General features: G+C 41.8%; 1 protein-coding gene across 2 annotated transcripts in view; it reads right to left on the reverse strand.

Moving 5' to 3' along the window:
- Positions 1-22,863, reverse strand: part of EPHA4 (EPH receptor A4) — a 143,414-nt gene that overhangs the window by 33,092 nt on the left and 87,459 nt on the right. For both annotated transcript variants that reach the window (XM_013061619.2, XM_004762891.3), the window contains exons 6-7: positions 2,442-2,566; positions 1,078-1,237 (exon numbers count right to left, since the gene is read on the reverse strand). In XM_013061619.2, the coding sequence (XP_012917073.1) occupies positions 1,078-1,237; positions 2,442-2,566 (285 nt within the window). The remainder of the gene's footprint in view (positions 1-1,077; positions 1,238-2,441; positions 2,567-22,863) is intronic.

A 22,863-nucleotide genomic window follows, 5' to 3' on the forward strand; every position in this document is an offset into this window, starting at 1 on the left:
TGGTTTCAGCCCTAACTCTTATTTAATGAAAGACACTTGGAAATTTCAAAAAGGACAAGCAATTTTGAATCCCTGCTCATCCCCCTCTCCAAATCTATCAAAAAACCTGCTCATTATTGACCAGATCAGATGCCACTTCCTCCTTGAAGCCTTCCAGAAATATCGCTCACAATTGTCAAACCCCATCAGATTCAATCCTAGAGTAGTTTCTCTTCTTTTTCACTCTTACTTTATTTAATAATTCATGAAGAAAATTACTTTCTAGAACTGATGTTGAAGATTCTTCTCTATGATCTCCTTATCCAGTAAGCTCAATCTCGATGTGTTAATTATACAGCCAGCTTACTCAATGGGCATCTCCTTTGTTCATATTTTCAAGTCAATCAATGAGTCCAACTCACAATGCTGAGAGTTGATGTTTGTCCAAAGGGTTTTTAAAAAAAAAAACAACAAACTGATCTGACTTGATTTAAACAGATTCTTAAAAATAAATAAAAGAAAATAAATCCAGTCCCTTCTTTACTCTTCCTAGGAGAAAACTTCCTAACTTCTTTAAGATAGTTATGCAACTCTCAATTCGTCCACTTAGCACTTCCATTTTTCTATGATCAGTAGAAGATTCAAAATAAGAAAAAGAAGAAAACACTTTCTAATCACATGAAAAGACAGAACAGTTAATATGAAAAAAATGCTCTTTTCTAAAGAGCATGAGATGGGGAGCCTGGGTGGCTCAGTCGTTAAGCGTCTGCCTTCGGCTCAGGTCATGGATCCCAGCTTCCTGGGACCCAGCTCCACATTGGGGTCCCTGCTAAGCAGGGAAGCCTGCTTCTCTCTCTCTCCCACTCCCCTGCTTGTGTTCCCTCTCTCACTATGTCTCTCTGTCAAATAAATAAATAAAATAATTAATTAGCTAATTAATTAAAGAGCATGAGCTTTTCTAAGTTACAGACATCGTCATCTCAAACCATGTTCATTGCCAACAGAATGTTCGCCTAACCAGAAATCAGGTACAGTTCCTTGGATCTCACTGTAATATGATTTTACCTGTACTGTAAAAAGGGCCTCAGAAGTTGGTACCTGTGTTGGTTGTGACCTCCAGGGGCTCACTGAAGTCACCATAACCAGCTGCTGTCCTGGCGCGGACATGGAACACATAGGAAGTCAGAGGATTCAGGCCTTTGATGTCTGTGTTCCTGGCAGCCGTCCGGACGATGCGGTAGCTCCGCTCATTCTGATCCTGCATCGTGGGGCAATAACATTAGAGAAGGTGGGAAAATAAATCCCCCACTTACTCTAGGCACATAATTAAAGGAACCAAGCCAGTATACTTAGAAGTTGAAAGTAAGGGGCATCTAGGTGGCTCAGTCAGTTAAGTGTCTGACTTCGGCCCAGGTCGTGGTCCTAGGGTCCTGGGGTCGAGCCCCACGTCAAGCTCCGTGCTCAGTGGGGAGTCTGTTTCTTCTTCTGTCCCTCACCCCACTCCTGCTCGCCCCCTCTCTCTCAAATAAATAAATAAAATTTTAAAAAGTTGAAAGTAAACAGAGATGAATAAACTCTAAACCTCCTGTTCACTTCAATGTTGGAAGTACCATTGTAAGATCTCGGACTCTGAAGGACATGTGGGGTTTGGGTGTGATCACTGTTGACACTGACCATATGCAGATCCTGACTTATGATCTTTTTTAAAAAGGAAATCAGATGATGGTTGGTGGCTTTTCTCAGTCCACAGACAGCAATTTAACAGAAATAACCGTAAGAAGGTCTCTCATCTTTTTCTATTTTCTGTCTAGAAAATGTCAAAAATGCTGTAATCTGGTTTTAGTGAAAAAATAAATCCTGTCCCCTTTCTGCTTTTAATAAGGAAGCCAATAAGTGATTATCTTTAAAAAGAAAGAGAAGTCAATTGTTCATTTTCCAGACAATCTTGAATGCAAATAGCTCTCTTCAGAATTCTGTCCTTTAAGGGAGACAAGTTATTTGTAAAAATAATGTCTTTCTATAACTTTAAGAGGCTGAAAATGTAATTTTCCTTCCCTGATTTTCTATTAAAAGTCATCAAAACCCACACCTTGATTCTGAATAGCAGTGATCTACTTAAACAGATCATTATTTCGACTTTTATGAGTCACTCTCACTGATAGAAGGCTTATATATAAGAACCGTTTAGTTATCTTGATTTCCATTACTAGAAAGAAAAAATGGTTATATTAGAACACAATGTATTTTTCCTATTTTTCAAGATAAGCAAGTTAATACATAAAATTCGTAATTGGATTCGATTGGGGAACAAAATGCATTTGGTTTTGAGATTCACTAGCGTTTTGGATTTTTAACTGGCTAAATCTAAAGAGAAAAAGGAAGGAAAGAGGGAAGGAGAGAAGGAGTGGGGGACGGATGGTCAGGAGAAGAGAGGGAAGGAAGCTTGCTCATTCAAGTAATACCTTCTCATAATACTTGACTTCATACTCCAAGATCACCCCATTGGGCCTATCTGGTTCCAGCCAAGCCAGAGCAACACTGTATCTTGTAACTTCTTTCGCCTGGACCAAAGCAATGGAGGAAGGTGCTATTGGGAAAAACAAAAACAAAAGGGGAAGCAATCAATAATTTCATTTTACTTAAGAAAGGTGTGAAGGACTATCTCATCTTTCCCAGATTCCTGTGTCAGTCTTCGCCAGGACAAAAGCATACCATTTTTATGGTTCCTTCCAATATGCTGGTGTATGGTTGATCTTAGAAAGATATTCTCTGAGGTAAAAGCCTACAGCATCACCTCCACAGAACCTGCAGCCATTCTTCACGAAATCTATGGAGAACGCTACCTCCTTCTCTATTTTTTGCAAGTCGTGACATCCACTGGAAGACCTCCTTTTAAGTTCCGTAAAACTGCATCTCCTCCTACATCCCATGTTTCCAAGTGGTCATCTTACTGATCGTTAATTTTATACAAGCAGGAGAATCTGCCACTCTTCCCACGGGACGGTAGGAAGTGCAAACAATTTCTATCCTTTCCAATATAAATACAAGTACTGTTTAACTGTGGCTAAGTTTCCAGTTTGACGCAGTGATGCAAATAATGAAGAGCCCAAATAGAACAATGATGATCTTTCTGGACATGCGTGACGTTTTGAAGCTATTTTTATAAGAAGCTGAAATACTGCTTTTGCTGGCTGAGTAGCAAACTTTCTTCTTCCCACTAAGAAAGACGCAAAAGCAGCCCTCTATTGGCTGTGTTCGCAGGGGTTCTTCAGATTTATAAAACCAGGCTGCCCTCGTCTTCACTGTGATAGTCACATCTCCCGCTGTCGTCAAGCTCTGCTGGGACTGACAGTGACACAAATGTGCCATCTCTGGGGAGAAGGGGAGCATTCATGAAACCCGTCCACTTACCTAACAAAGCTGGTCTGTAGAACCAGAGATTAGGGGCCTCCCTCAACTGAATGTACAATCCTGTTTGCTACCAAATTGTGGAAATATGTGAAACCATCACAAAAAGTCCACTGAGGAACAACAACATAGCGTCGGGTCCTTCTCCTGCTCTTTCCCAACATACACACACAAGCGAACGTGCACACGGACCCCTTGCCCTATTTCCCTCTCCCACTCTTTTCCCCCCAAAGCTATTCCAGACTGAACCTCAGGCATAAACACCAATGAAAGGCATAGTGGATACACATGTCCTCCATCAAAGGCAACCCCAAGGTTAGTAACGCCAAACTGGGTGAGCAGAGCTGCACACAGCAGACATATGGAAGCCACTGAACATCTGAAGAAAATGAAAAACGGAAATGTGCTCATTAGCTGCATTTAGGCTTCCCTCCCCCCAAACACACACACACACACACACACACACACACACACACACACAAGCGCACACACACATTTTCTCTCTCTCTCTCCTTACTGGTTGACATGCAACCATTGTCCAGCCAACTGCAAGGAGGGACTCTCTCTTAAATACAGAGACGGTAAGAAGGCTAAGAAGGCTGCCCGGCTGTGAAAAGCTGTTTCACTCTAGGTAATCATATATTGTCTAACAGAGCACTTCAGGATACACTCCATAAAAAGGGGCTCTTTAAACTGACGTTCAGGATTGGGACGTGAAATAGAAAAGCCAGGGTTTTCGAAAGAAAGCGGCAGAGGAAGGGGCGGGGGATCATCGAGTTACACAGTGACTTTCTCTCAGAAATGGTCTGGGTCAGATCCTGATAATAAACAGAATCTTCGGGAAAGAACTGTCTGGCTGCCCTTGGGGTGCCCTTGACTAAGCTTGGTTCTCTCTGACTGGGTTATCACTAAACAGCTGCACGTGGGCAATGAACCTGATTTCCATTTTAGAAGCCAGAGCAGCGGTGTTCCTGTGACCATTCAAGGGGGATATGAACTCAACCGAACTCCTCACAATACCACAGGCAGGGCGTCCCCCATATAATTGTGTAGACTATTTCTAATGCAGTCGTACTTGGAAAAATCCATATGCATAAACGTGTAAATAAACCAACCGTGTGTGCTGACTCTGCCTAAGGAGATGAGATGAAAGAGGAAAGTAGAACAGTTCCAGTTCCCGAAAGGTATTACGCTGTGTGGCTGTCATGCCTGAATTCTTACTGGACAGAGGTCTTTCAGAGAAGCATTTTTATCAGGCCACAGTGAAAAAAGCAATCCATGACCAAGTGAGATGAAAAAATACACCGACTACAACATGCAACTGCTCTGCAGTCAAACATGGTGGCCATTCCTCCCCCTGAAGAGAGCGCCTTACCGTCTCTGGTACAAAGAACACCAGCTTGGGAAGGAAAAACACTGGGCTTTACAGGGCTGCCACTCTGGAGGGAAGAGGCAGTCTGGCTGTGTGCTTCACATTATAAGCCACCCACGGGTTTTTCCCTTGACCTTCCCACCCTGCTTCTAACAAAGCCTCCATCTCCACATCTGGAAGCGGTCACCCTGCCAGGTGTGCCCGGCCGTGGCTTGCTTCCCCAGATGAGCCACTTGGCAATGGCATTTCTGGATCATTCTCCTACTCCAATGGTTCCCAAGCTTGTCTTCTCATGCCATTCAGGTAATTGCTGCCACATCCTTCTACAACTTGTGCTATGATTTCATTAATGGTGTTCTTGAACCCACATGCTACACTGACTCGAATTACAGTTAAGAAGAAACTTCCCATTACTGATATAAATAAAACCCTGTTAACAGCAGGTAACCCTAAAAATGAGTATGTGAGTAAACAATACCATCAGTGGTTGCTGGACATTCTTGTCTCTCCCTGCATTACCCAAAATAGGATAATCCAGGCACCAACTTGAGATTCTAGCCTTGGAATAATGGGAAGAACTGAGGGAGAATTGAAAAGAAACTTAATTTTCACACGGGGCAATTCAGTATTACAGGACTTCCATATGGGTCTTCACTAAAATCATCTCTGGGGCCACCACTGTTAGGTTTCTACATTTTAGTAAACACTGCCAAGCCTTTCTCAATTTAGAAATGGTTTGGATCCTGGGTCCCAACACCCTAGGGCTCTGCTCTTTGCTAACAAAATTATAAGATAATAGACCGATAGAATAACAGATTGAACATTCTTGCCCTTAAAATATGGTTCAAAAGGAGCTATGAAATATCAATGCCTTACTTTAAAAAGAGGGTTTCTCACCACAGTGGAAATTTTAGTCAACATAAAAAGACCAAGCAGAAAAAAAGGTGCTGCTTGTCTCTCACTTCTCTAACTTACATTCCGAAACCTGTGGAGATGTAGTTTTTCCTCAGGATTGACTCATCCACAAGCACATTCTTAATGAGCACCTGTGGAATAAGGCAGAGATGGAAAAGCGCAGACAAAGCTGAATCACACACAATCGTTGGTATCAAAGGAAGCCCCATCTGATCCTTCAGCCTCTTCTGAATTAACAACAACAAAATAGATGAGGAAATTTTTATAATAGTCTTACAGAGAAGACACCCATTTTCTAGAACTCAAGAGGAGGCAGTTCCTGCTAAGTCTCTTCTTACCCACATTTTCTCGTGGTGATGGGAAGAAGAATGGGGTGGCTGCTTCCTTATTATACTGTGTTTTTAGACATGCAATACACCTACAAGAGTCAGAGGGGACGCCAGGAGGAAGATGAAGGCTGATGTAAGGAGCCTCACTACAAGAAAGAGACAGATTGGAAACATTCCTACCCACCCACAGACTTCCTTCATAAAGGAGGTGTTTGCTTTGAGGAAAGTTTTGTGCCCCTGGACATAAGCAGGCATTCTTTGATGGCCAGAGTTTTAGCATAACACTCAACAAGGAGGGCTGGTCATGCTCGCCTGACAGTAGGATGGTTGAGAAAGATGACTGAAGGATGTAAAGATCACAAAGACAGGAGCTATCAGAGGGTGGTTTTAAAGAAAGGTCTGTGACGTAATTTAATCAAGTCCGTAGTTTTCAAATGTTAGAAGCAATATTTCCAATGATTGACAGATGTCCATTTTCCTGTCCCGAGATGTTGTTATCTGAGACCACATCCTATGACTCTCAAGGGTATTTGAGTAATTTTAGTCCAAACCACATTCTTGACTTCCTTTTCTTTTTGCTTATAAATCACATTGACGTTCCAGTTCAATCATTCAACAAATGCCCTTTAAGTCTCTGCTCCAGGAACTTAAAATCCAAAGTAGAGCTAAAGAGGCATTTATATTTAAACAGTTAAACAGTATTTGGCTAAGTAAAGATACTGGCTGAGATAAGAAACCAGAATAGGGAAGAGGACATTGTAAATTCCAGAAAGAACCATGGAAGGATTTCGAGTAAGGCTATGAGGGTAGGTCAAGATTTACAGTGGCTAACAGGAGGCAGAAAGGTGAAAGATGGCTGAACGGAGGTGCACCTGCTCCGAGTATGACTGGGATTTTCTTGAAATAATTTCTTGAAATTACTTAGTACTCTGATTCTGTGATCATCGAGGGCTCACCTAGGACATGTGAAATGAGATAAAGATAAAAATATCTTTGACTCATATTCTTAAAGGTATTCTTCACTAATTTGGTGGAAGATCGATGACTATTAGAAAGATTCTGGGTGTAATTCTGGGTTTGAAATTTACCAGTTGCCATCTTGGCCAAGTCACTCAAATTTTCTTGCCTCTGCTCTCCCATTTATAAAACACCTTCCTTCCAGATACCAGCGTGTGAGCCATTACCATAAAGGTAGGGCTTTCCCTTGTCCATATCGATATCCAAACTATTCAATCATGTCTGGCACATAGTGAGTGCCCAATAAACTTGTCAAACCAATAACTAAATGTTAAAATAGTCTTGAGAAAATCTCTGTAGACAGGGAGATGTTTTCTAAATATGAAGTACCAGAAGTCAGTCATCCTTAAAACAACGTTTCATCTGCACCTGTTTCAGATGACCTTCTGTGGGTCTGGTTTTGCTATTTAGGTTAACTAAAATAATTGACAATTAGGAGGAAAGCAAATGACAATTCTAATTATAAATGGAGTCTCTGTTTTCTAAGAGATATGAGAGGCTTCTGAGCGCCCCCCCCCAAACATACAGGTTGTAAAATGTCATTCAAATGTGAATTAACATTAAAAGCAGTCTTCACTGCACCTGTCACAGACAGCATTTTGAGGGGCTGCTCTTTTGGTCTACAGAGATGTTGACAATCCCGTCAGCATTTCACCTCTATCTTGCGAGGGCATGTTAAATAGTTCTCCTCACCATAAAGGTATATCATAGCATTGAAATCCCCCTCCCCTTGCCAAGTCATAATCCTATATCCAGAAAGGGCCCTAAGCATCTCTCTTGTTTAAACCTATAGTTATCTCCAAAGATGTGCTAGTGGGAACAAGTCAGTGACTGGCCGAAGAAGCCATTAGGTATTGCGTGTATCCCTGAAATTCCACCAGAGGGACATCACTGATGAAGTGTCCGGGTAACAGAGCCCTCTGCGGTCAGGGTCGGGACAGCAAGATGAAGCACGTGGAAGGGAGATCTTCCCACACACACACTGGAAACAGTAAAATATTTTCACTTTCTAAAGATGGAGCCACCACCACAGAGGACAAAAGAAAAAAACGCACCAAAGCTTGAAGGGTTGAATGATCTAAGCTTTCTACTAGAAAGCCAAAATAAATTATCCCCCCTTCAAATAATTCTGTATTCAAAATTCCACAGATCTCTGAGAAACTGAAAGTGCTTTCTAAATAGAATCCCCATTTGCAATGTACCTGTGGTTACGTTTGGTGGGAGACCTGGCCACATGCATGCAGAAGGCACGTGTGGGTTTTATCAAAGTGTGTGTTCCCCATAAACAGGAACAGCACAGATGAGGGGCTCGATCGTGCCTCTCTAACAGTGGTACATTTCACAGCTAAGAATTACAGGAGATGCTTTGATGTCAAACAGAGGAGGCTCCTTTTAAGAAAATGGTAAATTTAACTGTCTTTGGTTCAAAGCTCAGCAGTTCCCCTTGCTCCCCACCGATGCAAGTGCTACAATTTTCTTTTATTCGCTTCCTCAATGACTCGCCATTAAACACCTACAAGTCGTTTTACTGCAGCAGTTTGGCACTCATGACACCAAAATAGGATGGAGAGGAGGAAGGAAAAAAAAAAAAGACACTGGGCCAAGAAAGGCAGGAAGGAGTCTTTGCGAATCACTGCAGGCTATCGAACTGTTTGCTTGGGTCCAGCATCAGGAGCCATGAATTAAAAACAGTTTGGGAGACCCTGAGTGGGGAAAGGAGCAGCTCAAACAGATCGACTGCATTTCACTACTGGCTCAAATTAGGAGGGCGGAGGGAGGAAGGCAGGAAATAAGCAGAGTCGATGAAAGCTCTCCAGCCTGCAGGCAAGGAAGAGTGGAAACAGCCCTTTAGGAAAGTCAAGAAACCCAAAGCCAGAGATGTCAGTGGTCCAACAATGCCCAGTGCTAGGAGGAAGAGCACACTTCTTAACCACAGCAGGGTGCCCCCTTCCCAGATCTGAATGTAAGAGCCAGTGTTTACTCAGGGGTCTTTCACTGATAGGAAAAATAAACCCACAGTTTATACATATCTCTGCTTCATGCAAACGGCATTATTTAAATTTAATTACTTGGGGCTTAAGGTGGTTTTTGTTCCCTCTTTCTTTCTCATTTCAACACTGCAGCTCTGATTTGCTCTTTATCAAAGGTTTGTGCATTTTAAAATGCTGTCAGGCATCAAAATTAAATGCTTCAGAGCACTAATGATATCCTTGTGATTAAGGGTTTTGCCGTCACAGAAATGCTAAGAACGCTGGTGCTAATATTAATTGCTTTCTTCTTCTACATCTCACCAAAGGAAGGAAGGATTTCTCCTCTGAGCTTTGCACTATCTATGGCACTAAACACCAGTGAGTAATTTTTTTCTTTTACTATGATCATTGCAGTATTTTATAGTACTCAACAGTGTGAAGTGTTTTCATAGACATATGATTTCATTTCCACTACATTGAACCAGCTGGCTTAACCCTCTGCTATTTTTTAGATAAAAATCATTAAAAAAGACTCAAGTCCCATCCACCCTCCCTCCACAACTCTGCTCTGCTCAACGTAACAACTTCAGCATCTAGCTGCCGCATCATTAATAAGCACCTAAGCACATTTTATCAGAGTCAAGAAATAAAATTGTAAAATTGTGTTAAAAAAAAAGTACAGAAAAAGTTGATTACTCCAAAACTGATACAGAATTATTTTCCTATTCAACAAAAAACAGAGCACCAAATTCTCAATTAAATTCTTTAGAAGACTGAATTCAAGGAAGTTGATTTATATTTAAATATGGTGGATATATTAAGCGTACACTTAAAATATATGAGGGATCCATTCCTTACCGCCCCCCACCCTGAAAGTGATTTCCTTCCAAGGTCAGGACACAGAGTCGATTTTAAACAAATACTATAAAATAAAGCAGGGTACAGTAACACTTACCAAAAGTCTGCAAAGACCCATGCTTCCGGAGATTTTCAGAATCTGGATTTGGGACACTAATGGTGCCTTAACTAAGTGAACCGAGAGCAAGCCCTTACAAAGCTCAGACTCTTATTTTACTTATTTCTCCAGAGAAATGGGTGGCAGATCATTGTAGAGAAATCTTTGAGAGAGAGCTGTTAACCCAATTTTGAACAACAGAATGTGACACTATCCTTGGTCCTTGTGAGACGTCTTGGCACAAGCAAGTGGAAGGTGTTAAGATTGGCCTCTGTGTCTAAGTGTCCAAAGATGTGAGCACCCCTCCCCCAAATAACTCCTTCTGGGATGGGGCCGCTCAGACAAGGACTACGTTTCCTTTTCAGGCTGGAGGGTTCCTGTGACTGAATTCTGGACAATAGGATGTAGATTTAAGTGATTATTCCTTTTTCAGACCTATTATGTAAATAGTGATCTTGGGCCTCTCCATCTTCTCTACCCTACCCTCTATTGGGGCTGAATATTGTTCAGGTCCAGACCCAAATCCCCCCTCATCTACTAATGACTAACAGACATTTGGGGTTACAGCAGGTACTCATTCAGGTAACATGGAGCCATTCACAAAAAAGAGGCCTTTTGCACAGAACATTTGCAGATGGTAACTAACTAAATACTCCGGTGGTTCCAGAAGACTGAGCTGTGGTCTCAAGCTGCCTGAGTGGTTTCGGGTTCCCTCCCAGACCCTCAGGCCACAGCTCGGGCACTGTAAGCAGATAGCTACTCACTTGTGCAAGAGACTGGGGAGCACTGCCCCGAGGTCAGCAATTCTAGGAGCAGATGTGCAGCTTTGCAGGGACACAACCGGCTGCAGGTCTTCTCCCAGTGAATGAGTTCAGCAGAATCACAAATTACTGGGCTCAAAGATTCCACGGAGCCTGTCTTAACATTCCATGGGAAAAGACAGTGGGGTTCTCAGAATGGCTTTTCTGGGGCACCTGGGTGGCTCGGTGGGTTAAGCCTCTCTGCCTTCGGCTCAGGTCATGATCTCGGGGTCCTGGGATCGAGCCCCGCATCGGGCTCTCCGCTCAGAGGGGAGACTGTTCCCCCACCCCCTGCCTGCCTCTCTGCCTACTTGTGATTTCCAGCTGTCAAATAAATAAATAAAGTCCTTTAAAAAATGGCTTTTCTTTTCAGAAAAATGTTGGTCTCCACTGCCTAGAGTTAACAGCTGACACAGTTAAAGGCTTGGACCATGTCGATCAGAGGAAAACTGAGAAGAGGGGGCAGGTGAGCGTATCTGGCCGCCTCCACAAGGCACTGGCACCCGCTTACCACCATTTCGACCAAGCAGCTCTCTGAGGTTACTTGTAATTATCACCTTTAAATTCATATTTGCAGGGGCGCCTGGGTGGCTCAGTGGGTTAAGCCGCTGCCTTCATCTCAGGTCATGATCTCAGAGTCCTGGGATCGAGCCCCGCATCGGGCTCTCTGCTCATCGGGGAGCCTGCTTCCTCCTCTCCCTCTGCCTGCCTCTCTGCCTGCTTGTGATCTCTCTCTGTCAAATAAGTAAATAAAATAAAAAAAAAAAAATTCATATTTGCAAACTTAGGCAACACACAGAAGGTAAGTAATTGTACCGGAGCTATAAAATGAGACTGTAAACCCAAGTCTGCCTGACTCGAAAGTACACGAGCCTCCTACTGTACCCTATGCCTATAAACACACACTCACTAAATTAGCATTTGTTAACTGCCATGTACCAAGCACCGTTTAAAAGGTCTTTCAAGAATTAATTCATACAATCTTCAGAAAAACCCTATGAGGCAGGTACTATTATTGTTCTCATTTTATAGTAAGGAGATCAAGGTACAGAGAGTTTGAGTGACTTGCCCCAAGTTACAGTATGTAAGTGGTGAATTCACAAGTCAGGTCCTAGAGTCCACATTTTCAACCACTAAGCCACAGGAGGCTTCCAGTCTCTCCCCTCCTGGCACTTGTATGAAATGAGAGATTTGAACATTAAATAGCTTGCTCTCCCAAAGCATCACCAGCCTGAGTAACAGCATACCCTACATCTGTTATATGTTACTTAGGTATACGACTGTCCCCATTCATTCTTGGTCACCAAAAATCCGGAAGTAACTTGGACATGACCTCCGTTCACAGACAAAGCTTAAAAGCTTTTGGAGATGAATCACCTCACCAGAGAACTACTTAAAGACCTAAGAAGAGAACTCTCTGAAATAGAACAATTCAACTGCAAAAGAAAATAACAGTAATTGAAGTTAGGGGAGGGGGTGGGGGTAAAAGGCAAGCTTCTGGAAGGTTGACAATGTTCTAGTCTTTGCTCTGGTTTATGGTTACACAGGTGTTTGCTTTGGGATAATTCACTGACTGTACATTCGTGGCTTATCCACTTTTCTGTACATGTGTATAGTTCATAATCAAAAGGCTAAAACTAAGATATAAAGGATGGAATAAGAAAGTTAGTATTAGAAAGACCCATCCAGTATCTTTTGTTAACCCTCTGGGTAAAGGTCTAAAGGTGTCATGAAAGATCTGAGTTTTTGCAAATTAGGACGTTTCTAACTATTTAACTGTTCTGTTTCGTATTTGAGCCACACAGCAATTCCTACTCTCTGTAGTAAAGAAAATGAATTTCTTAAATGTTTGTTTTACTTTAAAAACTATCTTAAATTAACATTACTACATGTATAGCCAAACCAGTTGTAGGATTACAGGGGGTAACAGGGGCGCCTGGGTGGCTCTGTTATTAAGACTCTGTCTTCAGCTCCAGTCATGATGCCAGAGTCCCGGGATCGAGCCCCACATCGAGCTCCCTGCTCAGTGGGAAGCCTGCCTCTCCCTTTCCCACTCCCACTCCCCCTGCTTTTGTTCTCTCTCTCTGTCAAATAAATAAATAAAATCTTTAAAGAAAAAAAAAAAAAGGTGAGTAACAGTTCGACTTGGAAGGAAGGCCCATGTCCCCTAGAAGTAACTGAAGATGACTACGGGCACTGAGTGTCTCCAAGGTAGTTCAAGTGTGTCTTCTGTTTCATTGAGAGCTGCTTGTTTTATTTTCTATTTGCTTACTAAGAAACTTGTTGGCAGGTTCCAACAAGGGTAGCCCAATATTTGCCAACAGAAACATGGCAGGATTCAGTGTGTATTTCCTGTTAAGTAAGAATGCCAGTCTGAGACTAATAGGAAAACAAGTCTTTTGACTGGAAGGCAATTTATAAGAATTTGCCTGAGAAAGACAACCGTTTTAAATGGGCAAAGTTAGCAAGAATGAATGAGATAACTTTTTTTTTTCTCTGCATGCCTCTAGGAAGATGACTCTTTTCACTGTACCTCAGTGGATCCAGAAGTATCTAGGATAAACTCTTGGCTGAAATTATTTTGTATGTGTTTTGATTAGAAAGGACGATGACAAGCCTTGGGCAAAGGGAGCTCCTCCGTGCCCAACAACGCCTGCCAAAATTATTCTGGAATACGGAGGATGGTATAAAGGAAAGGTTCTCTTCTGCCGAGCAGAAATACAGCATAGAGAGTGGCTGTGAATCAAGGCTTCTATTCCTCTAGCTGTCAACTGCACTGGAGAGCTTCAGGCATTCCAAATCTGGAAAATAAAAGCTGTGCTGTGGGCTTCAGGTTCTCTTTGTTACTCAGACAGCTGCTAATCGTCCCGCTGTGTTTGGAACCAAGGAGACAATGCTGTAACATTTAGCTTTTTGACATCCGAAGCATCTAGATCAGTCCCCTATTAAAGATGTATTAATCACAAAGACTCTAAAAGCCAGGAAGATAGATGCACCTAGTAAATCTTTGCTGTTGCCTTTTACTTCCCACACTCACGTTTCTACATTTACAGGCAGAAGTGCTTAAAAGCCTGCTCCAGAAACTGACCAATAAAGAGCCCTGTTCATTACTTTATATCAAATGCCTGATGATTTCCTACGCCTGGAAAAGCCTTTCAGAAGGAGGTAAGACATTGATCACTCTGCTAAAAGAGCCTGTCTGTTTCAATAAATAGATCCACTGTGACTGTTGTCATCTTGACTTTTCAAGTGTGATAACTAATTCAGGAGTGTGGCTTTGTTGCTACAGGGACATCCAAATCATCTGTGTAGTTTCAAAAGAAGAAGAAGAAGAAGAAGAAGAAGAAGAAAGAAGGAGGAGGAGAAAAAAAAAAGGCCATGAGCTAAACCAACAAAACTCCAGGCAGCAAAATATCAATACTACCAGCACCAGCAGTACTAATCAGCACCACGACTACTAATACTAGTGCTACTAATAGTACTCATTTTACTTGGCCTCCAAGTCAGGTCAGATTATGCCCCAGGTCATGACCTGCCTGAGAGTGAAACGGGAGCTTATTCTGGGTTTGGACACCTGGAAAAATGGAGTAAGTGTGATGGATCAAGCTTTCAAATTCTGCACACCAAAATTTATGTTAATAAAAAGGTTTCAGAGTTATTCTCTCACATGGGTCTTCATTTCACAAGAGCATTCCAGAGAGACATCCAACTCTCTCCATCAAAGAGTAGACCGTCCATAACATCTGTTCTGAAGGGGTGACCTAGTTATCAACCACTAAACAAAGAAAAAAAAAAAAAAAACAGGTAGCCTGACTGATGTTACCACAGAGGCCCAGAATCCAATTTTCTTTTTTCTTTCTTACCTATAATCTTCATCAGAGATACCTAATCACCGTGACACAAGAGGAAGAGAAAAGTCTCACCACGAGGAAGCTCCTGTTAACTACGGAAAAGTGGCATTCACCATTCCGAGTTATTGGAAATCTTCTGAGATTAGATTGCTATTTTTTATTTCCCAGGCTAACAGAACCCCTAAGAGTCAAGTGCAGCATCTGCATGATGTGAGGCTGGTGCCAGCTCAAGGCGCTGGGTTCCTTGGCTTTCGAAGGAGTCTGCATACATCATGACGAACTCCTTCCCCCTCACTGTCTCAGAGACAGTCCACCGTCTTCCAAATTGAAAGAGTAGGAAGTCAATTAGTGTCACTTATGATGTGAACACCTGTCGACTAAGACCTGGACTGAGACCAATTTCATTACCATAGTCACTCAATGTCTGCCAGATGGTCAGGCCTTGGACCACTTATGATACAGTCCAGATTCAAGGAGGTGACCTAAAGACAGAAAGGTCTAGAGTCCCATTAGTCATCTCCTGAGCCATCCAATTCCCCATCACGTTTCCAATTGCAACAGGATACCTATTTTTCCTAGTGGTCATTTAAAAAGACCACAAGAGCTGCTTGAAAAAAGAAAAAAGAAAAAAAAGTCATGGTGACCAGAAATTGAGGATATTCGCTCTTAAATGATAACCACTTTTACCAGCCATTGTTATTTTTAAATCTGAAACTACTTTTTAATAACTCAACTTTCTCTTATTGCATTTTAAAACACATGGACAGAATAAAAAAAAAAACCCACAGAAATGAAAAATATCAGACAAAGAATAAAGTGAAGCATGAAATTATAGGCTACAGATTATCACTGACAGGATAAGACAGACAGGCTGAGGGTACATTTCAATACAATTTTAGTTGCAAATCTATGTGTTCTTTGCTACTTGGAATTTTTCCAAGTCCAAATGTTGCTTGGCTTCAAGAACAATGGCTAAATGCTGAGAAATGATGGCCATGGATGGTAGAGTAGAGTGTTGCAGGTGGAGGGGGGAAGGGGATAAAGAAAAAATCAGGATGATGAGCACTACTGTGACTCTCCCTCATGTCCCCAATTGGCTTCTCTACATGGAAGTCTGGGGACGTTCTGAACTCAGGGAAGTCGAATACTCAAGGGGCAGTATCCATGAGCCTGAGAACAAATGCCGAGGAGCCGATTTTTCAGTAATACCTAAGGAAGCCTTCATTTTACTTGGAGCTCAATCTTTCCCTCCCGGTTTCTTGCTTGCTATGAAGACAAGCACAGAGTGACTGATACATGGAGAGAAGTGATGGAGACCTTTGGGTTAAATTACAGCCAACACATTTTGCAAATGCTTCATATACAAATGGTCACCACATGCTATGCTCTCAAAGATGTGGCCATGAAATGATATTCTTGAAGCCCTCATGTTTGAAACTCTATCTTTTTGGCAATTGTCATAAAAGCTACAATCGAGGTTAGAGAAAGGAGCATAATTTATGACAAGGAATTTTAAGCTTGGGAATTTGCAACAATAGAATTATTATTTTTTTTAAAAAAACATTGGGGTATCTGCCAGAAACAAAATGTATAGTCCAGATAGTTTAAACTCCTACAGGCATTATACGTCCAAAGCTGAAACAACCAAGCTATTAAATTTTAAAATGTTATTAAGGCCAATAGATGTCTCCAGCTGGATCTGTGTTTGTCCAAGATAACTTTTGTAGGCATAAAGAATAACAAAGGATGAATTAGGAAATCTATCATTGTTTTAGGACTTGAACTTTCTTTTCTTTTCTTTCTTTTTTAACTAGGAGGTTCACAGCATCTCACTGGGGCCTCTCTTTAACACAACTTGCTGAAGTGTGAAAATCAGTATCACGGGCTCCACTCAGGAGTCAATCTGTAAATACTGGCAAGGACCTCATTAGAACAACACATCGCCTAGAGAGTCCCACAACGTGGTCTCCGAGACAGACCCTGGAGCGGGTCTCCTGCACACTCCAGGCACTTATGGGAGTATTTCGTGTGTGTTCTGAAACAAGAAGGGAAGAGGAGCTGGAAAGAAAGAGAAAAAGCCGTCACCCAAAGCACACCTGCAACGAAGGTTATACTCCTGAAGAATTAACAGGGACATTTAAAGGGCTTCTCTTCGGTCATTCTTACCCAGACAATACCCTTTGACATTACACAAAGATTCCTTCAATGTATCACCAGCCTCTTAGAGCCACACCTGAATTAGATGACTACTTGGCACTGGTTTGCTATAATGAGGACAGCGAACACAATTTATGCTTTTTAAGTTCTATGACCTGTGCTCTCGTTACAAGATACTCACTTCCACAGGCTGATATTCTGCCATATTTGTACTCCCTGCTTTCAACAGAAAACAAAGCAACAAGCATCCCCATTATATACTGTGATAATAATCATGCCCCTATATTAAAATGGGTTGAAACGAGATGATGCTAGCTTCAAGAGTTCCCAAGCTTCCCAAAGGATCCTCCCAGAAAGATTCCTAAAATCAGGATTCAGTGGATTTCAGTGCAAACAAGAGCTACACCAACAACTCTTAAGATGACCTAAAATTTTCAGATTAAAAAATAAAGATTCTGATTATCTTGGAAAGTGGAAAGAACATTTATTAAGCTTAGTTGCATATCTGAAACCCCTCACCCATCTGTATGTGTGCCCCTGCTTTGATAGGGTAAGATGGAGGAATCTATACTCTCTTGCCCATCGTTAGACTTTCTCTATGCTCAAAATACACACTTAGTATGCTTCAAATAAAAAAAAAAAATAGAGTTGATTCAAGAAGCAGATTTGCAGCTTGCAGTATGTTATATAGACAACGACGACTCTCTGGGGAGCCATTGTGAGCTTGACCCTCTCGGTGTTTGTGCTAATGGATGGATCTTACCAAGCTCCTTATATACAGTGAACCTATTGGTGGCAGGTCCCTATTTAATACCCACTGAGAAGCTGAAGCTATGTATTTGTCTTGTTTGTATGCATACATCACCATCAAAAGGTTCCAAGATACAGATTTTTTTTAAAAAAATCATCTACCCTAGAGCCTTCATTAAAGAAGTCTTTTTGACAGTGAGGCCAAACCGCCTGAGAAATAAATTCACAGAGCTTCTCAATGGAAGATGCCAGGCAAAAAGGAGTGGCCCACTCTTCACTTCTTCCCTCTTCCTCTCCTTGTAAGAGTGATCGCAAAATAGAACAAATATTTCAAATCACTGTCATTTTACCCATAAGATTTTTTTTTTTTTGAGATTTTATTTATTTATTTGACAGACAGAGATCACAACTAGGCAGAGAGGCAAGCAGAGAGAGAGAGAGGAGGAAGCAGGCTCCCTGAAGAGCAGAGAGCCGGATGTGGGGCTCGATCCCAGGACCCTGGGATCATGACCTGAGCCGAAGGGAGAGGCTTTAGCCCACTGAGCCACCCAGGCGCCACCCCCTTAAGATATTTTAGATAGATTTCTTTGAAAAGTGGCCCTTGTGCTTTGTCATAAAATAAATAAAACAAAAAGTAGAGGGTATTATGCTAAGCGAAGTAAGTCAATCAGAGAAAGACAATTATCATATGGTCTCTCTGACAGGAATTTGGGAGGCAGGGCGGGGGGGGCATTGGGGGGATAGGGAAGGAGAAAATGAAACAAGATGGGATCAGGAGGGAGACAAACCATAAGAGACTTAATTTCAGGAAAAAAAAAAAAACTGAAGGTTGCTGGGGGGGGAGTGGGGAGGGATAGGGTGGCTGGGTTATGGACACTGGGGAGGGTATGTGCTATACTGTGTGCTGTGACTTGTGTAAGACTGATAATTCATAGACCTGTACCCCTGAAGCAAATAATACATTATATGTTAATAAAAAAATAAAAACAAATAAATAAATAAGATAAAATAAATTAAATTAAAAATAAAATAAAATTAAAAAGATGGTTCAGGAGAGCCACAAAGAGTCCCCTTTAGAATGAGCTGACCAATTAATCAGAATAGAGGAAGAAGGAATTTAATGTAAGATGTATTTCAGCACTGTGCCTGAACTGACAGCCATTTTGCTGACTGTTCCGTCAAATTCCCACCACACTCTGGGTACCCACTTTCCCATGTGAGACCAAATCATTAGTGACATTTTCCAATGAAGCCATGGGGTTCACTAGGCAGGCGACCACACTGATGTCTGGAATCACCTTTCTTTTCTGTTATTGTAGCTCTGGGGCAACGTATGGAATCTTTTTCATTTTTCTGGCACAGGCAAAGGAGGGAAAAGTGTGCCTATTGGTGGGGGAGGTGGTCAAAAGTTGGACTCTGGGGGAAGACAGTAAAAGAGCTATTTTTAATGTGGATGGATAAAAGCTTAGGCTTGCTTATCTTGACAGATTTAAAAGCAAAACCTAAAAAAAAAAAAAAAAAAAAAAAATGTCCTCACAAGCCTTTACCTGAAGACAACATACGGAATGCTCTCTCACTATATATCCACATGAAAACAGCACGCAGATGTGGGCGTGCAGAGAAGGCTCTGTTCAGTGGGCATGACATGGACACGCATTTTAATGAGTCCCCATAGATTTAAGATCTCTCAATGCAGAATTAGTCCTGCAGCACGGCTCTTGGTTTTCCTGGTGTTTAAAGGAAAAAAAAAAAATCTTTAAAGACATTAGTAGGGGGTTAATGGGAGGTTTGATAAAGTTTCTTCGGATCTTCTTATTAAGGCTCAGTGCAAGCTCTCTCCAGAGTCTCTTCGAGCCCCTCTGAGAAGGTAGTCATTAATTTAGCCAGTTGGAGTGATAACTAGTCAAGGTAGAAACCAATCTAAAACCTTTGCTAGTCTTGCACTGTTCATTTCTCATCTCCGCCAGGCACTTATTTTTCAAATCGCTTGATAGCTTCTCCAGCGGGTGCAAAGTCAGTGTTAGTGTTCAAAGTAACGAGCACAGCGCTAAGAAATGAAAAATGAATCAGAAATACACTGCCAAGGGTTTGGGGTAAAAGCTGGAGAATGAGTTTTCCTTCCCACCAAAAATAAAGTGTGTGTGAATATGGACATTGATGTAAAAGTGAAGGGATGGGAGTAGAGACACAGTGTCCTCAGTCATGGGTGTAAATAAAACTTCTACTTCCTCAGACAGAAAAACAGTTGACTATTAAACAGCATGGGTTTGAACTAGGCAGGTTCACTTACATTTTTTTCCCCCTAATACAACACTGTACTATAAATGTATCCTCTATTCCTTATGAATCCCTTAATAACATTTACTCTTCTGTAGCTTACTTACTGTAAGACTACAGTATATAATATACATAACGCACAAAATATGTGTCGATCGATTGTTATCAGTAAGGCTTCTGGTAAGAGTAGGCTATTAGTAATTGAGTTTTGGGGAATCAAAAGCTGTATGTGGATTTTTGACAGTATAGGGTAGGTGCGCTTAACCCCTGCATCGTTCCAGGGTCAACACTATTATCATCTTTTTAAAATTGCAAAGCAATTTTTATCTACATACAATAATTACTGGTTCGTTCTCTACACACACACCATTTGTCTATGCTACTCAGTCAGCCTTGAAGCAGGATAATTTAGTAGGTCCTTCTATTTTTTTCCTCCTCCCTAGAACTTGTGGCACCCACCCTGAATACAAATTCATGGGCCCCGGTGCTATACACAAGCGGCTGTGTACCATTGTACATCTCCCAGTTTATTTTATTCTTAATTATGATCATAATTAGTGAGTACGCTTAATAATTACAGAGGTGGCAACGATACTCAATAGACATAAAATTATTTTATGTATAATGTTAGAATCAAGAGACTATTCCTTTTTTTAAAAAAAAATTGTACTCCTTGTTTTTAAATGTACATTTCCTAGGCATTATGAACTAAACCAGGAACCCATAGCTGGATCCGGGCTATTAATGAGAAAATCGCTGCCTGGCTTCTCTGAAGCCCATTGTGTGCTTGTTTGGGCCTATAATTACTTAGGCACAGAAAGGACTCTCCAACCAGCTTCCACTGAGAGGTACTAATGATCACATACCAACCACTGGGGATGGGCGAACAACTTCCCAGCAAAATCTCTTGACGCAATCGCCCTACGATTTGTTGAAAGAATTTTAAAATATGTCTTTAGAAAGATTTCTGATTTAATATTCAGCAAGTTTCATCATGAGTTTTTCCTTTGACTTTCTTAGGAGTAAGAAAACTATGACATGATTTACTTGAAACCAAAGGCAAACGAGAAATCATCTCGGCGAGGGGACCATGTCAAAGAGCAGTGCCTACGATTGTTTAAGAAGAAAACTGCTGCCAGCACCAGCCAGCCTGCAACACTGCTCAGAATGCACGTTTTCAAGAGCCCTGAACGCTGCCGTATCAGAACACTTAAGCACGTTCCCCGTTCTATTGAAACCTGAGTGTCTACTGGGAAAAGACCCGTGGTACAAGACAGCGCAGGCAGGCTTGAAATTCGACCTGATTCCCTGAAACCGTGTTTACATAGTCAAAAATCTCTAAAAACAGAAGGTGTCTTGCCAAATATTAAAACTGTTTTGAAGGGTGTCTGGGTGGCTCAGTCAGTTAAGCGTCTGCCTTTGTTGGGGTTAGGATCTCAGTGCCCGGATCCAGCCCTGCCTCAGGCTCCCTGCTCAGTGGGGAATCTGCTTCTGACTCTCCCTTGGTTGCATCCCGCTGCTTGTGTTCTCTCTAGATCAAATAAATATAAAAAATCTTTGCATAAAATAAAACCATTCTGAAGGTAAGATTGCCCTAAATGTTAGAATCCATCACAACCTTGGCCAGGGTGGTTTGTGACAAATGACCCTAGCCGCTCAACATCCCCTCAGACTCCTTCCTGAATCGTGCTCTTTCTCAGTGCAGTACTTCAGAGCAGGCGTCGGCAAACCTTTTTCCACAAGGAGTGAGATGGTGAGTATGTTCGCTGTGGAGGACATGCACTCTGCTGCTGTCCTGTGAAAGCCGTCTCAGATGATACCTGGATGAAGACGTGGAGCTTCGTTCCTAGAAACCTTCCCTAGGGACACTGAAAACTGAATTGTCTAGCATTTCCCAGTGGTGCAGAATATTATTCTTTTGAAAGAGAGAAACCATTTTTAGTGGGTTGTACCCACCTGTCAGAGGATCAAGATTTGGCCCCTGGTAGTATAGTTTGCCAACCTCTGCATCAGGGCATTAAAAGAAGTCAGATATTTCATACTGACAGTCAGATAGTGGATACTTTTGAAAGCATCAACAGAGCTTCCCCACCCCTCACTCCACTTGCCTTCCTTTTCAAGCTTACAGAAAAGCCTCCATTCTGGTCACATCTTATTTGGGTTAGTATTTTACTTACCATTCCCCAAAATCACCAGGACTGTGCTTTCTGCCTGTGAATTTGATCACGACCCACATTTGAGGCCACTCTGGTGCTGCCTGTTACACTTAGCTATGCTTAGGACCCACTCCAGGGTGACCTTGCTCTTCAAGGCCTCTCACCCCAGGTCAGACTGGACCTCCAGACTTCTCTCCCTTCCTCCTGTTCCTTTCTATCCGTAGGTATCATTACACAAGAGCCCCATACTCGACAACTGCATTCCCTACAATCTGATCAGAGACAGAAGAATTATACACACCGAAGCTAAAGAAATTTGCCAAGGCCCTTTCTGAAGCCTCTTCTTCATTTGATATTTATCATTTTGTCGGATTTTTTTTTTTTTTTTCAAATCACACAAAAGTTGTCTAAGCTTCAGACCCCACAAAATTTGGTGCCACCATGCATTGTGCACATTACCTAACTCAATTGCTCTAAGATGTTTCCCTTTCTACCACCATCTCCCTGAAGCTTTCCTCTTACCATGTAGAAGACAGGTAGCAATTATACCCAGTGGGGATGAGAATTCCCACTGTTCTCCATTATCCTACTCAAATAACATAATATGTCTAATTAAAAGATGACAGAGAAAGAGAGAATGGGAACCTACCAGTTGAGTAGTAAAAGACAGTCTGCCTCTTTCACTTAGTTATTTTCTTTTCTCTACTCATTATTTTGGCTTTATTAAATTTATCGCTACCTGATAAAGAGTCCACTGTTTTTACTATAAATAAATGTGTTAATTGACACAGGGGTATTGAGTATCTACCAGGGACTGTGCGGCGGCATGCCGTCGAGGTGTCCTGTCACTTCACCATCAATGTACTATTTTCTTTCAGTCTTAATTGTCCAGCCTAGAGAACAAGGCCAGTCTAACTAACAAGCAGC

This window comes from Mustela putorius, unplaced genomic scaffold, assembly GCF_011764305.1.
Source record: "Mustela putorius furo isolate JIRA1106 unplaced genomic scaffold, ASM1176430v1.1 tig00000275_pilon_pilon_pilon, whole genome shotgun sequence".
Lineage (NCBI taxonomy): Eukaryota > Metazoa > Chordata > Mammalia > Carnivora > Mustelidae > Mustela > Mustela putorius.